This window comes from Cryptomeria japonica, chromosome 2, assembly GCF_030272615.1.
Source record: "Cryptomeria japonica chromosome 2, Sugi_1.0, whole genome shotgun sequence".
Classification (NCBI taxonomy): domain Eukaryota; kingdom Viridiplantae; phylum Streptophyta; class Pinopsida; order Cupressales; family Cupressaceae; genus Cryptomeria; species Cryptomeria japonica.
The window spans coordinates 273,829,872-273,844,122 of NC_081406.1; the positions used below are offsets into that span (position 1 = coordinate 273,829,872).

General features: G+C 35.5%; 1 protein-coding gene across 1 annotated transcript; it reads right to left on the bottom strand.

Moving 5' to 3' along the window:
- Positions 1–6,890: 6,890 nt before the first annotated feature.
- LOC131030509 (pectinesterase) lies at positions 6,891–9,030 on the bottom strand. Its single transcript, XM_057961361.2, has 2 exons — positions 7,933–9,030; positions 6,891–7,771 (listed from the first exon to the last, which is right to left on the bottom strand). The coding sequence occupies exons 1-2, from the start codon at positions 8,906–8,908 to the stop codon at positions 7,080–7,082; spliced, it is 1,668 nt and encodes a 555-aa protein (XP_057817344.2). The 5' UTR covers positions 8,909–9,030; the 3' UTR covers positions 6,891–7,079.
- Positions 9,031–14,251: the final 5,221 nt, after the last annotated feature.

Genomic DNA, 14,251 nt, shown 5'->3' on the forward strand with positions numbered 1-14,251 from the left:
CCATTTTATTTGGCTTCGGCACCCCGTGACCTTTCGGCTCGGGAAGCCGAACCATTAACGGGCCCCTATTTTTTAAAAACGGGGGCCCGTTTTGCAGAGCGCGTTTTCCAACACACAGACTTCCGCGAATTTGTGACTCATTAGCTTGCACATACCCTATCATGCGAAAATAAGACCCAGTTTTTTTATTTTTTTAAATTGATAGGTACGACATACACGGTTCTTTAGGGCTTATGAGCGCGTATCCGCTCACTTTCCTAAAAGCAGCGCGTACATGCTACCTTTTCTAGGCTCAGGAACAACGAACCTAAGAACGTACGTGGTGATTTCAAATTTTACAATAGTGTATGCGCTGCTTGTTTTTTCATATTTTTTTTGGGTGGTGTCCACTTTTCTGACCACCATCTTTGTGCATATACCCTAGTGGAGAAAGAAATTGGTCAAAATCTTAAGTGCCTGAGATCTGATCGGGGTGGAGAATTCACATCTACAGAATTTGTGAAATATTGTGATGAGCATGGAATCAAGAGACAACTGTCTGCACCAAGGACACCGTAATAGAATGGAACTACAAAAAGGAGGAACCAGACCATTGTTGAGGTAGTTAGAACTATGTTGATACAAGGAGATGTACCTAAGATGTTTTGGAGAGAAGTTGTCAGCATTGTAGTTTACACTATGAACCAGGTATTTGTTAAGAAAGGTAATGATAAAATACCTTATGAATTATGGCATGGTCATACTCCTAATGTCAGTTGTTTCAAAGTCTTTGGTAGTAGGTGTTACATAAAGAGAGATGATTATACTGGTAAATTTGATCCTAAGAGTGATGAAGGAACATTCCTTGGTTACTCAACCAAGAGAAAAGCAATCAAGTGTTTTAATGAAAGAACTAAGAAAATTGTGGAAAGCATTAATGTGAAAATTGATGCTGATAAATCTGATGATATACTAGTAAGTCTGATGCAGTTGAAGAACAAAATATTGTGATCATTGAACCGAAGATTCAGATTGATGTTGAGCAGAACAGTGTGGAGGATATTGCTCAACCGGTAGAAGATGAAGATGAAGAAGATGAAGAAGAACAAGAAGAAACTTCTATACCAGAATTGGTTATACCTAGGTGTGTGATGTTGAATCATTCTATAGATCAAATAATTGGTGACAAGAATGTTGAAGTTAAAACAGGAAGAAATATTAGAAAAAGTGCATGTTTGATTTCCATAGTTGAATTGAAGACTGTAAGAGAAGCTCTCAAGTATGATGAATGGATAAAGGCTATGGAGGAAGAGCTTGATCAAATTGAGAAGAACAACACTTGGTCACTTCTCCCTAGACCAACTGATAAAAAGATGATTGTAACTAAGTGGGTGTTCAGAAACAAACTAAATGAAGATGGTGAAGTGGTTAGAAAAAAAGCTAGACTAGTTTGTAAAGGGTATGCACAAGAAGAAGGTGAATATTATGGAGAAACCTTTGCACGGGTTGCTAGACTTGAAGGAGTTAGGATACTACTTGTGTTTGCAATGTTTAAAGGTTTCAAGGTTTACCAGATGGATGTAAAATCTGCATTCTTGAATGGGATTATTGAAGAAGAGGTTTATATTGAACAACTAGATGGGTATGCATTGATTAAAGAGATGGATATGGTTTGCAAACTGCATAAAGATTTGTATGGATTAAAGAAAGCACTAAGGGCATGGTTTGAAAGACTCCATTCACATCTGATAAAGATTGGATTATAGAGAACTAGTGAGGACAACAATATCTACTTGAAGACTGAAGGAGATAAGATATTAATTGCAGAACTATTTGTAGATGATATTATATTTGGAGGAGATGATGATATGAGTCTAAATTTTGCAGAAGAAATGAAGAAAGAGTTTGAAATGTCTCTGATAGGTGAGATTAAATTTTTCATTGGTTTGTATATATAGCAGATGAAAGGTGGTATCTTTATTAGTCGATCCAAGTATGTGAAGGAGGTATTGAAAACCTTTGTAATGGAAAACTCGAAACCGGTTTGGAACTCCTATGGTTACAAGCTATAGATTGTCAAAGGAACATGATTTAGATCTAGTGGATGAAACAGAGTACAAATCTATTATTGGTAAATTACATTATGTTGTTCATAGCAGACCAAATATTGTTCATGCAGTTGGTATTGTAGAAAGATTTCAAAAGAGTCCTAACGAGACTCAAATTGTAGTAGTGAAAAGAATCTTTAGATATCTTAGAGGGACTATTGATTATGGATTATGGTATCCATACAAAGGATATTTCTCTTTGCAGGTATTCACCGATGCTAATTGGACATGAAATGTAGATGACCGAAAGAGAACAACCAGTGGTGCATTCTTTCTAGGAGGAAGACTGGTATCTTGGACCAATAAGAAACAAAGTTGTATTTCTCAGTCTATAGCAAAAGCAGAGTATGTGGCTGCATCCATGAATTGTACACAAGCTATATGAATGAGACATATATTGGAAGGATTCAAGGAGAATATGATAGAACCGGTGGTGATATATTGTGACAACACAAGTGATATAAACATTTCTAAGAATCCAGTACTGCATGCTAGGACTAAGCACATTGAACTGAAGTATCATTTTCTGCAAGAAAGGGTGCAGGAAGAGCAAGTCAAGATGGAACATGTGTCTAGTAAGGAGCAGTTACAAGACATATTCACTAAGCCATTTCCTAAGGCTACCTTTGAATATCTCAGAGGCAAGTTAGGGATTATACTCCTACCGAAGGTCAATTAAGATGCTGATGAACCATCAATCCAATGGACTTATTGAAGATCTTTCACTATGGATTGATGAGAGATGGGCTACTCCTCAAGGGGAACAACTGAGATGAAGAAATCAAAAGCAGTAGAGATGAAGGAATCATTTGCAGTAGAAGATATGACACTTTGCACCTTTGGAATTGTTGTCAAAGGGGGAGAAGAATAGTGTTAGGGAGAAGAATAGTAAATGAGGAGAAGTAAAACAAAGATGGAGAAGTGCAAAGAAGAATAAGTGCAAGTCATAACTAGAACAATTTTGCATGATGGTCTTTCGATGATTGACATCTTTTCTTGGTATTACATGTTGATATATAAGTGTTGCCATCAATGCAAAAGGGGGAGATTATTGGCATTGAACATAACTAATGATGATGAGATAAGGTGATGAGATATGAAGGTGAACCAGTTAAGTTGTCAAGTTGATATGATGTCATGGTAGAGATTGTTGGCTAGATGATTGTGTTAAGTTGTTTGATGACTTTGTTTGTGTTGTAATTGATGGAAACCATGTTGGTTTAGTCATCTAAGCTATTTAGACCTATTAGGGTAATGGATCTAGTGGAACCAGTTGACAACAAGGTTAACAGGTTAGAAAGAATAGTGTGATGATCAGAAGACTAGCATGGTTGATTGGAAAAGAGTTAGGTGTTGCGGTTTGGAACATATAATTGTGACATTGGTATGTCTATGATTGGAACCACATCAAAAAATTTGGCATATTGAGTGAGTTATGATTGACTATCATAAATTCCATGAAGAAGAATGTATACCGGTGACAAATCTTTGACTGATAATAATTTATGGTTTGGCGGTGGATTTTATCATGTTCATAAGTTAGTGATGATGTATCAGAATCTGTGTGAAGTGATAAGAAGTTTATTGAGCGCATACAAGGAACAAATTTCTTGGGAATCAACAAAGTGCTTAGCAGAATGTGACAAGGGTTTGATTCCTTATCAAATCGATGTGCAGTGATATGCGGTGATCATTCAATGGTGTAAATTATCTTCAAATTTGTTGTAATGATCTGTAATGTATTTTGGCAGACTATTTTGTTGCGCTTGATGTAAATTCAATGTATTTTGATTGTTGCTAGGTTATGTAGTCGACCTAATTGTAAAGTATATTTAGGTCTAGTTTGAGAAGGGTTTTTGTGTTGGTGATTTGAGAAGAAGAGTGTGCCCAACCAGATTGAAGAGTCTGCATGTGAGAAGCATAATTGAGCTGAAAACGATCTATAATAGAAAGAAAGGAAGTGCTGAGACCAAATCATTTACCTATTGTTTTCTAACATTTGCAACAGTTGAAATCCCTTAACTAGGTAGACTTTAGCATGTCTTATTAGTAAATTCCTTCAATGGGTGGCTCATTAGTTTGAGTTGAAAATCCTCTAGCAAGGTTACTCCTAATAGGGTAGAGCTCCTAACAAAGCTAAGGATAAAATACTTTCACTGGGTGACTCCTAAAAGGGTCTCTAAACCGGGCATATTGTAAAGCTCCTAATCAGGCTAGGCTCTTAACCGTGCACATTCCAAAAGAGTGCAAATATTTTTTGGGTGCTAATTCCCACTTTGGTTTTTTCCATTTGGGTTTCCACGTGAAAAATGTCTGTGTTCTTGTTGTGGATGGATTGTTGAGTTATTCATTTGATGTCTTTCCTATGTTTTCTTAATGATGAACACTTAAGTATCTACCAGTAATAGTTTGGTAAATCTGGTTTGAAGACTGTTTAAGTTGTTACCGGTATTGGTTTTTGAAGAGTTGTGCAGTTTAGCAGATTTATCTTTTTTTTGATTCACCCCCCCTCACAGTAATAACCGAATCCTCATAATAACAGACACATTTGTGGGCTATCTCTTCTCTTTGATGACAACCATTACATTTTTGTTGACACATCATCTTCATCTTCAAATATTATGCCATATCATTTTTCACATAGTTCTAGTTTTTCACCTTCTTTGCTGATTAGGAGTGTGACATCACCATCTTTCATGGACAAGGAGACACATAAGTAGTTTTTAGAGACATCATTATACATTTTGATTATGCTTCCTACCAATTCCTATCTAGAATGGGAAGCATACCTGCATCTCTTCATGGTTTTGTTTCTTCTTAAGGGGAGATTAGTTGTTTGTTAAAATTGGATATTATTATTTGTTCAATCACTTACCATTCTTGAGATAGAATATTCATTTTTTTTCGGGGGGGGTGCTACATAGTCTCTAAACTTTCCTTGTATGTGGGGGACATCATTTGTCTCTTCATGAATGAAGTAGTCCTCCAAGGCTCTTGAGGTATCTTCCTTCCTTTCACTTTTTTTTTCAACATTTGTTTGTTCTCTCTTTTGGAGAGGAGTTTTCTCCTACGGGGTTTTTCTTTGTTTCTATGATTGTGAGAGATTTGCATTGCATTTCATTGCAGTTGTACATGGGTACCTATATATGGAAATGTGGACATGACCCATAATGCTTCTCTTATTTTATTTTCATTTGTTGATTGCAATTATTTTATATTTCTCTCTATGTTGTACTTAATGGGGGTGTTGGTGTACGCATTTCATGTTGTGCACAAGTTCTTAAGTTTTCTTAGGGATAGGTAATATTATAGATACAAAGTTGTATATTAGCTATTAGGTTAGGTATATCATTTTTTTTAGGAGTGGTTATACCCACTCTTCTTGCTACTTAGGACATATGTCCTCATTGTTTTTACTCCACTCTCCCAATTTTTGCTTTATAAGCATGGGGTCTATATATTTATAAACATCTCATTCTCATTAATGAATTATGTAGATTGACTAGTGAAATAGCTTGTGGTTGCTTCTTATTGTTTGATTAAGGTTTATGTTTTGGCTTGTAGGAAAGGTTCCTAAGTGTATCAATAAGTATTGCTAGGGATGTTGCAATTAACCAGTTCAGGATTTCCAAATGGTTATTCCTAGAGATGAATGAAATTAATGTTAACATCTAGTCCATTAAAAGCAAAGTGGTTGCATTAGAGTACGGTGATGTTCGGGCTACCTCTAGGGCTAGTATTGGAAATTTGATTTTTGATGAGGAAAAAACTAGAGTTCTTTTTGTCCTTGAGAACACAACCAAAGTTGTAGCTCACTTGAAGATGAACAAATAAGGAATGTTGGGGGTTCTTGAAGCTAAGATGAAGAGAATTGATGACAATTTTACAAATCTAGTTAACATGAGCCACAGAACCATACACACCAATGTAGAACTAATAAAACCCCTTGTCAATAATTGGCAGAATGTACAAGCTTTGACGTTCATGAGTAACATTGTAATTGATGTTGGTTTGGATGAAAAGGGTAAATAGGCTAAGGATGACAGTGGGGATCCATCAACTCAAACTCATGGTCATCTCAATACGACTAGGTAGTAGGCAAAGCTGGAATTGCAAGATCTAAGGAACTTATCTCAAAACCTAGATAGGATGGAAGCTGAAGTTGTTGAATCTTTGAAGAATCTACATTAAGTTTTTTGTTTTCCTTCATTGGCTTTCTATTTTAGAGGTCTCTCCTTTTTTTCTATTTGTTGTGGTTGAGTTGAGGGTTTGATGTGTGTTTTCCGTTAGCAACTCTTTGTTATCAAGGTTTGAAGGTCTCCTCCAAACCTATTTTTTCCTTTATAAAAAATAATTCTACTCTAATATATAAAAATTATTAATTCTAGATTTTTTTAAAGTGTGGAAATTATAATATCAAAATATGTAAAAAAATTCCATAGTAAATAGATTAAATGATATAAATGAAATAAAAGACCATTATTATTATTTTTATTTTATTGCACTAACTCTCTAAAATGTGAGGAATTGAAGACAACTTCTAGATAAAATAAAAGAGTACTTTACTAATATAAGTGTAATTATAATATTTTTTAATTTTACAAAAAAATTTATATAAATTGAATAAAATCATTAAATAGACAAAATAACGGTCTCTTTAATTTATTGAATAAATTTTAAAATTAAAAAAATTAAAAAAATTCTTACAGGGTTTTTAACCTTTAAAGTACAATAAAAAAATCTTTAAGTAAACAAAAAAATTTGAAAGCTATAGAACAAAATAAAATAATTTCACAATAATAATTATTAAGCTTACAAGATTACCAATAATATTAATAATATCATTATTATCAAGATATTTAAATTGTTATTTTCTAAATTATACTTTCAGGTCATGGCAACTTTAGAAGTTCCTCAATAGGTTATTAGCATTTGTTCCCTTTGGTTAGGTCTTGGATAAAGTGGAAGAGGAAGGAAAAGGAAAATTCATGCTTAGGACAAGCCTCCGTCATAAGTTACTGATGTTGCTGGTAGCCACGAGTCGCCGGAGATGAATGAACTTACTGTGAAATTTTGAGCATCAGTGATGTTCATCACATGATACCCAGCCCATGTAATTCGCTGTGAAGTACCGGCCCCGGGTCCGCTGTTGTCATATTCACCATAATATAACGTGCTCAGAGCAAAGTCTCCAGACCATGCTGACCACCCAGCAGGCTGGATTAGACTGTCTAAATAAGACTGCATGTAAACAGTACGAGAGTACTCCTTCCATGGCCTACCCAGGTATGTTGGGAAAGAGCTGATAACAGGAACCAGATCCGATGCTGCTGTAACATTACAATTTTGAATGGAAATTCCAGTATTTTGATTTGGATCTGTTCTACCTTGAGCAGTGTAAAGATTCTGCTGGTTGTCCATGGGTTTACACGCAAGAAGAGTGCAGTCCTGGAAAACTACTGCAGAGTTGCCGAAGATGAAATCCACTGTGCCGTATATCTCGCATTCTCTGTAGAATTGGCGAAGTGAGTGTGTGTAGAGAGTGTCTTGGTATCCCTTCAAACTGCACCGGTAGAAAACGGACAGATCTGCTCCCACTCGTAGGGCAACCGCCTGGTGCTTCACTGCTCCTGCCGTGTTCTCAATCGTCAGGTCCCTTGCAATAAAACCTTTCCCAACTGTGGCTGCATACATTTCAATTCCCCAACTTTAGTAGCTCAATTCAAAACAGTAACTACAATCTAACTATGACTGTATTATTCCCAAACTAATATGCTATTGTTAATTAGAATAATCCCTGACAAAAAGATAAAAGAGCAGAGAGAGCAATCGCGTAGTAAATTACAAAGTGTTGCAGAATTAAATGTAGTCCATCCATCCACAACGCTTCTGTTCCCGGTAATCACAGTGACATTGATTCCATCTCCGATTAGCATAATATTGTATTTGCTTTTGGGAATCGCTACATATTCCTCGTACACTCCTCCGGTAACATAGATTACGAACCTGTCTGCGCTTTTGTTGGGAGCAGCATTGATGGCATCAGTAATTGTGGTGAAATTACCGCTGCCGTTCTGCGCCACCGTCACCACGTTACCCGTTAAACTGACTCCTCTTGCTGTTTGCAGAAGTAATATTCTGACCCCACGAGACACCCACGATGGAAAGCCGTTGTCCATCGATCCATACTGAGATAAGAAACCATCGGCTACGCTAGGAACTTGAGGGGCGTCAGATAACGGGTGTCGATTGTTGACAGATGTTTTGACAGAGCCCGTGCCGCCGATCCAATACTTTCTTACCAACGCAAGACAACTACTTACAGAGCGCGAGGAATTCGATATGCGATCTGTGAATGAATACGATCGGAGGTTGACGTTTGCTTCTTTGAGGCAGTCCAGGCAGGTGACCTGGTACGTCAAGGCTGCACTCAAGAAACTCTGAATATCCACTGCTTGCCTCAATTTTACAGAGTTTTCAGACAGTTCTGACAAACCGTCCGTTAAATGGTCCACAGCAAGATCGTATAGTTGGCTGCAATCTTGTAACGCGCGGCTCTGTTGAGAGTGGCCGGACGTACTCGGAATAAGTTGCCGAATACGAGTTGCTTCGGCTATGCTCTTCTTGATAGCAGTTTCGCTCATACCTTTAGGGCCTTGTTGTGATGATGCTGAATTCCCATAGAGACTGGACTCACAGAATTTACGATCAGGAGCCAACTCGCAAGCAGATTCAACACGAGTGACGCATTTACTTCGACAAAATGAAACTAATATTAGCAGAATCAGAATAAGCTTCTTAGGAGCCATCAGTTCAACCATGGAAAACTCTCGATTCAGCTTGAACTGTATTCCGTTAATTAACACACACACGGACTGATAATTATAGGGTCGGAGATATACTAAAGTCAACAAAGTTCCTATAGGAGATGTCTCTTCACGTAAACCTCTGGGCCAACCTTATCACATTGATTGGATTTAAGCAAATGCTATAAAATCACAGTAGTAATTTTAGCTTCAATTATTATCTATTGAGCTGTAGTAAGCTCACCGTTATCGATCATGTCTGTAAATAAATTCCGAGTTCAGCTGGGCTCTCGTGGAAATCTCATGTCGTTTTATTGTTCATGTTAGGTCGAATTATTGAATAACTACATTATAACTGAATTCATTTGCGAAACCATTATTAAGCACAACTATGCTCACGAACAGCTGCAGCACTTTCACCCTGCAATTTTCTTTGTCTGACTTGTCAATGTCATTCCAGGTTGCACCTAACGTTTTTGTATCTACAAATGAGATTCATTATAGAGTAGATTAGGTGAACTAGTGAATTCATGCGTAGTGATTAGGTGAATCTGTTAGAAGTTCTATTGACTTGCTTGTCTTGCCTCATCTAGATCCTTCCATTCATTTTTCGCTTGAGCTTGAATTTCATCTCAAATCGAACATAGGTTGTTGCACAATTTCCATATAGTGAGTAAGAAGCTTTATCAAATGAAATATTTATATTTAATAATATAATAATCCTACCACCTTAGTAAGACCGCTTCACTCCATAGGAGATGTATATCTATCAACCATGACTGATATCTCAAATTTAATCTCTTAGTATTTGTCCTAGAGATACCGCGTTTAGATAGCTAATCCTTTCGTTTCCTCGTTAGATATCTCATGGGACAGATCAATAAAATTTTATGTCATGCACAAAAGTATGGCTGCAAGTACTCATAACGATACATTAGAGCACATGTATTTCAAGCAATTCTCCACTTTCGCATGCATATCAGCAATCTGTTGAATATTATGCACTCCTTACTTAGACCTACACTCACTATCTCCGCCTCCTTCAGGAATACGCATCCTCGGTGTATCAAAATAAAAAATGTCCTTAATTGCCAATTCTTTTATCTCAAGCCATACTACATTTAGCCTAGGATATTATGGAGGTTTTATGACAAATCTTTATGGTCTGGTGTATCAATTAAGGACTGGGGAACAAATGTCATTCTTCTTCGTCTGGCATAGTGTATTTTAGGATTTTTTCATTCGCCTTTCTTAATTAACAGATTTCAGTCTGGATTCCCCTAAGTATCACTATGGAATCTAGATTAATGTCTCCTTCCTAATTATTGGATTCTGTGTGATTTAAAAATGCTCATTAAGATCTTAATCATATTCCAGATACTCTATCGACTATTTCCATTTTTATAACAAGGGCTGCAAGCAGCGAAGCTCCTGCCTAGGGGCAGAAAGTATTTGCAAAAATATGTACCTCCAAATTTCAATTTACACCAAGAAAAAGAAAGTGGAAAGAAAGTGGTAATTACAATGGTAAAAAACACCAAGATAACGGTTTTTCAAAGAAAGAGTGTAAGTATACATTCACATGTGCCAAATGCATTTCACAATTACTGATAATTACAAAATATAGATGACTACAAGACTGGAAATAAAGTGGGAGTAATTTTTATTATAATTTAACAATTTTTGGGAATTTCAAACAGTGCAGTCAATGCCCAAGCATTTGATAGTTATGTCTACCTGCATCCACAAGCAATTCTCATAGGTGCAGATTATTTTCTAATTTTGGTATATGTTTGCATAGATGTTCTAATACTAATGTTCTAATACTAATGCAAGATTTAGTAATGGTTTTAGTGTTGCATTCATTTTAAAGTAAATACTAATTAATGCTTCATAATATATCTATGTTCTCAACAATAACGGTGTCACACAGAGTTCAAACAAAGCGAGAAACCATGTAGCGAAGTTCCTGGTAAGGAGTGGCAGGATGAATGTGTTGTTTTGTGTTGTTGTTGACAAACTTGCAAGAAGTGAAGTAGCATTAACACCCAATAAAGACATTTCATAAAAACAACATAGATGTCAAGTTTGATCTATTTTGATCTGTTTTAAACTTTTCAGTAATAACACCCAATAAAGACATTCCATAAAAACAACATAGATGTCAAGTTTGATCAAGATAGTAACAAACAACAATTGTTTGCTATGAGTGAGAATTATGTAAAAAAAACGAGTACAATACAAAAGATCTAGTGAGGCCTTTTGACAACATATAAGGAAAGATCTGCAATTATAGAAACTTAAGCAATATTTAGGGAAATCATTTGAAGAATGGAAAAAGAATTCAAAAAGAACAAGTTGTTGACTTCAATTTGTTTTGATGCCAAAAAGAGTTAAGTTAACTTGGCATTGGGAATATGTTGGTTAACCTTCAGTCACCTTTGATCATGGTCAGTTTGACCTTACTCGACATCATAAGTGACTGCATGGCATAAAAGGTGAATAGACAATTTGTTTGACTCGGCACTTGCAATGTAAACGCTAGGTTATTATGATCCATGTGGGAAGTCATATGTCATGGATTTGAAATTAAATTCATTATGGCTTGCGGATGCTAAAGTCTTGGTAACACTTTGCAAATAGAACACAAAAGGCAATTAAACTTCTTTATTCCTTTCGAAGCCTCAAACCCTAGCCTCTAAGTCGCCGCCATGAGCATTTTTGTATCTGTGATTAAGGAGGTTAGTTTTGGTTTCAGCTTGTGGGTTTTAACTATGTTGAGCAGCTCAACTCAAGCTTTCATTTGGTGGTTTTTTCAACCGTTTTCTCTAGATAACGGGCAGATTTATGGGATTTGCATAAGGATTGTCTACAGTAATCTTCAGGTGATTTTGGTTAACAATGAAATAGGTAATATCATTATCCAAACTTCTTTATGCTTCAGTTATGTTTGGTTATTTGTATCAAGAGTCTTCGAAACCTTAATGGAAGTTTTCAGAAGATGCTTATTATAGTTTTCGGCTAAAATGAGATATTCCTTTTCAGAAAGATACAGAGTGTTTAAGTGTTTTGAATTAGTTAGTATAACTATTTTGATTTCGTTTCTGCATAACTTCAGTAACCCTAACTTGGGTTTTCATACTCTACTTCGAGGGTTTCTTCTGCACAATATGTTGAATCTGTTTACATATAAAGATGGACATTATTGTGAGTTTTCTGTGGTAAAAAAAAAAGAACAGAACATCTTAACCTATTTCAAATAGGGGTTTCTACAAAAAAAATTGTTTGATCTTGATTCTGCCCTGGTTCTAATAGAGAGTGCAGATTGTAATCTTTGATTGTTGTAAGGTTACAATGATTACCATCTATAAATGAAATCTTTTGCTTATATTGATATATATAAATCGTTCAACTCATTGATAATTTTATAGTTGCAAGATACATTGCACCTATAAGGTTACCAGTGATTGTAATTTGAGTTGTTCTTGATATTGTATAAGACGTAGGGGTTGGTGCTCCTTGAAGTAGATACTTCTAAATTTAGTGTACAGAGTTGGTGCTCTTTGAGATAATAAAAGGATTATTTGACGAGTGGTTTTCCTACCCCAAGAGGGTTTTCCACTCATGAAATCTGTGTCATGTGTCAAATATGTTTTATATGTTCCATTAGTTGATTGGCTCTGATACTTTCAGTTATTCTGTCTATTATGTGTTTATCTGTTGCACATTATTTATTGTGTTCTTCAAATCAAGTCAGGAACTTAATCTCTTTTCAGTTAGATCATTATTGCATATTAAGTCAAGAAGTTTAGCATAAAAGGATTACTCAATCAGTTAATATTGAATGATCTTAAATGAATGCTTGCATAAAGTTTTGTGTATAGTTCGTATCTCTGAAGAAGCTTTTGTGTTTTGGTCATAAAGTATAACTTATCATATAGTGAGTCAATTTTTTTGTAGACTCTGATTCACCCCCCCCCCCTCTCTGAGTCTACCCACTTCCAACAAGTGGTATCAAAGCATAGGGTCCCTCCATATAGGTCTATCCTAGGGATTGTCCCTGGTCTTTTGGAAGTTTTTTATGGCTCAAACTCAAGAAGGTGCTTCACTTTCAAGAACTCCTCTTTTTGATTGAATTGATTATGTGTTCTAGAAGATTAGGATGGAAACTTATCTCATTTCAGTTGATCTTAATGTGTGGAACATTATGACCACAAAATATACAGTTCCTCCCACTATTCCTACTAACCCTGATGATAAAACTAAATATGAGTTAAATGCTAGAGCTAAGCATGCTCTCTTATGTGGTCTCACAAAAGATGTCTTTGTTAAAGTCATGCATTGCTCTTCTGCTTATGGTATTTGGAAAAAACTTGAAACTATTTATCAAGGGGATGCTAAGGTTAAGGAGTCTAAAATTCTTACACTCAAAAATCAGTTTGAATCCTTAAGAATGAAAGAAGATGAAATAGTAGCAAGCTATTTTCTTAGAGTTGATGAAATAGTAAATTCTAGAAAGGGTCTTGGTGAAGATGTTGAAGAAAAGGAAGTTGTTAATAAGGTGATTAGAAACTTGTTACCCAAGTTTGAAACTAAGGTTTCAACCTTAGAAGAAAAGAAAATCTTTTCTACTATGACACTTGATAACCTACAAAGCATTCTTACTGCCTATGAGATGAGGATAGGTAATAATCCTTCTTCTTCAAAAAAAACAACTTTTAAAGTAGAGAAGAAAGAAGAACCTGACAGTGAGTCTGAACTTTCAGATGCTATAGAATCCCTTCTTGTTAGAAAACTGAAAAAGAAATATAAGGGTAAACTACCTTTTAAGTATTTTAATTGTGGCAAAGTTGGACACTTTGTTGCTCAATGTCCTCTAAGTGATCAAAACAATGAAGAGGAAAAACCAGAAAAATTTTATAAAAAGAAATTGTGGAATCCTAAAAAAAAATTCAATACCTTCAAGAAAAAGAAGAGTCCCTTTACTAAAGAAGACTCTAGAGATGAATCAGACGATTCACCTTGTGAAGGTGATGAAACTCTGTTTATGGCAGAGTTAGAAGATATAACTAGCAAAACAAAAAATAAACTTGATGATTTAGATGAAGGAGAAATTGATCTTGAAGGAGAGTTTCTTTGTGCTCTAAAAGAAATTAAGAGGTTAAAGAAGCTTGTAGCTTCACATGAAAGTTCAAATCAGATTCTACAAGTCGACTTGAATGATGCAAACTTAGTGATCTCAAACTTGAAGTCTCTTCTTGAAAAAAGAGAAAAGAAAATTGAAACATTAGAACAACAGTCTACAAAAATTCAAAAATAGATTGAATGGTATGAAAGTACATTGCATCTAAATGATAT

What these genes read in the sequence shown, in the direction of transcription:
- LOC131030509 (XM_057961361.2), bottom strand. Translation starts at nt 8,908, where the DNA reads ATGGTTGAACTGATGGCTCCTAAGAAGCTTATTCTGATTCTGCTAATA. An exon ending in ATTTAATTCTGCAACACTTT is followed by an intron (nt 7,772 to 7,932) that starts GTAATTTACTAC and finishes AAATGTATGCAG; the next exon opens with CCACAGTTGGGAAAGGTTTT.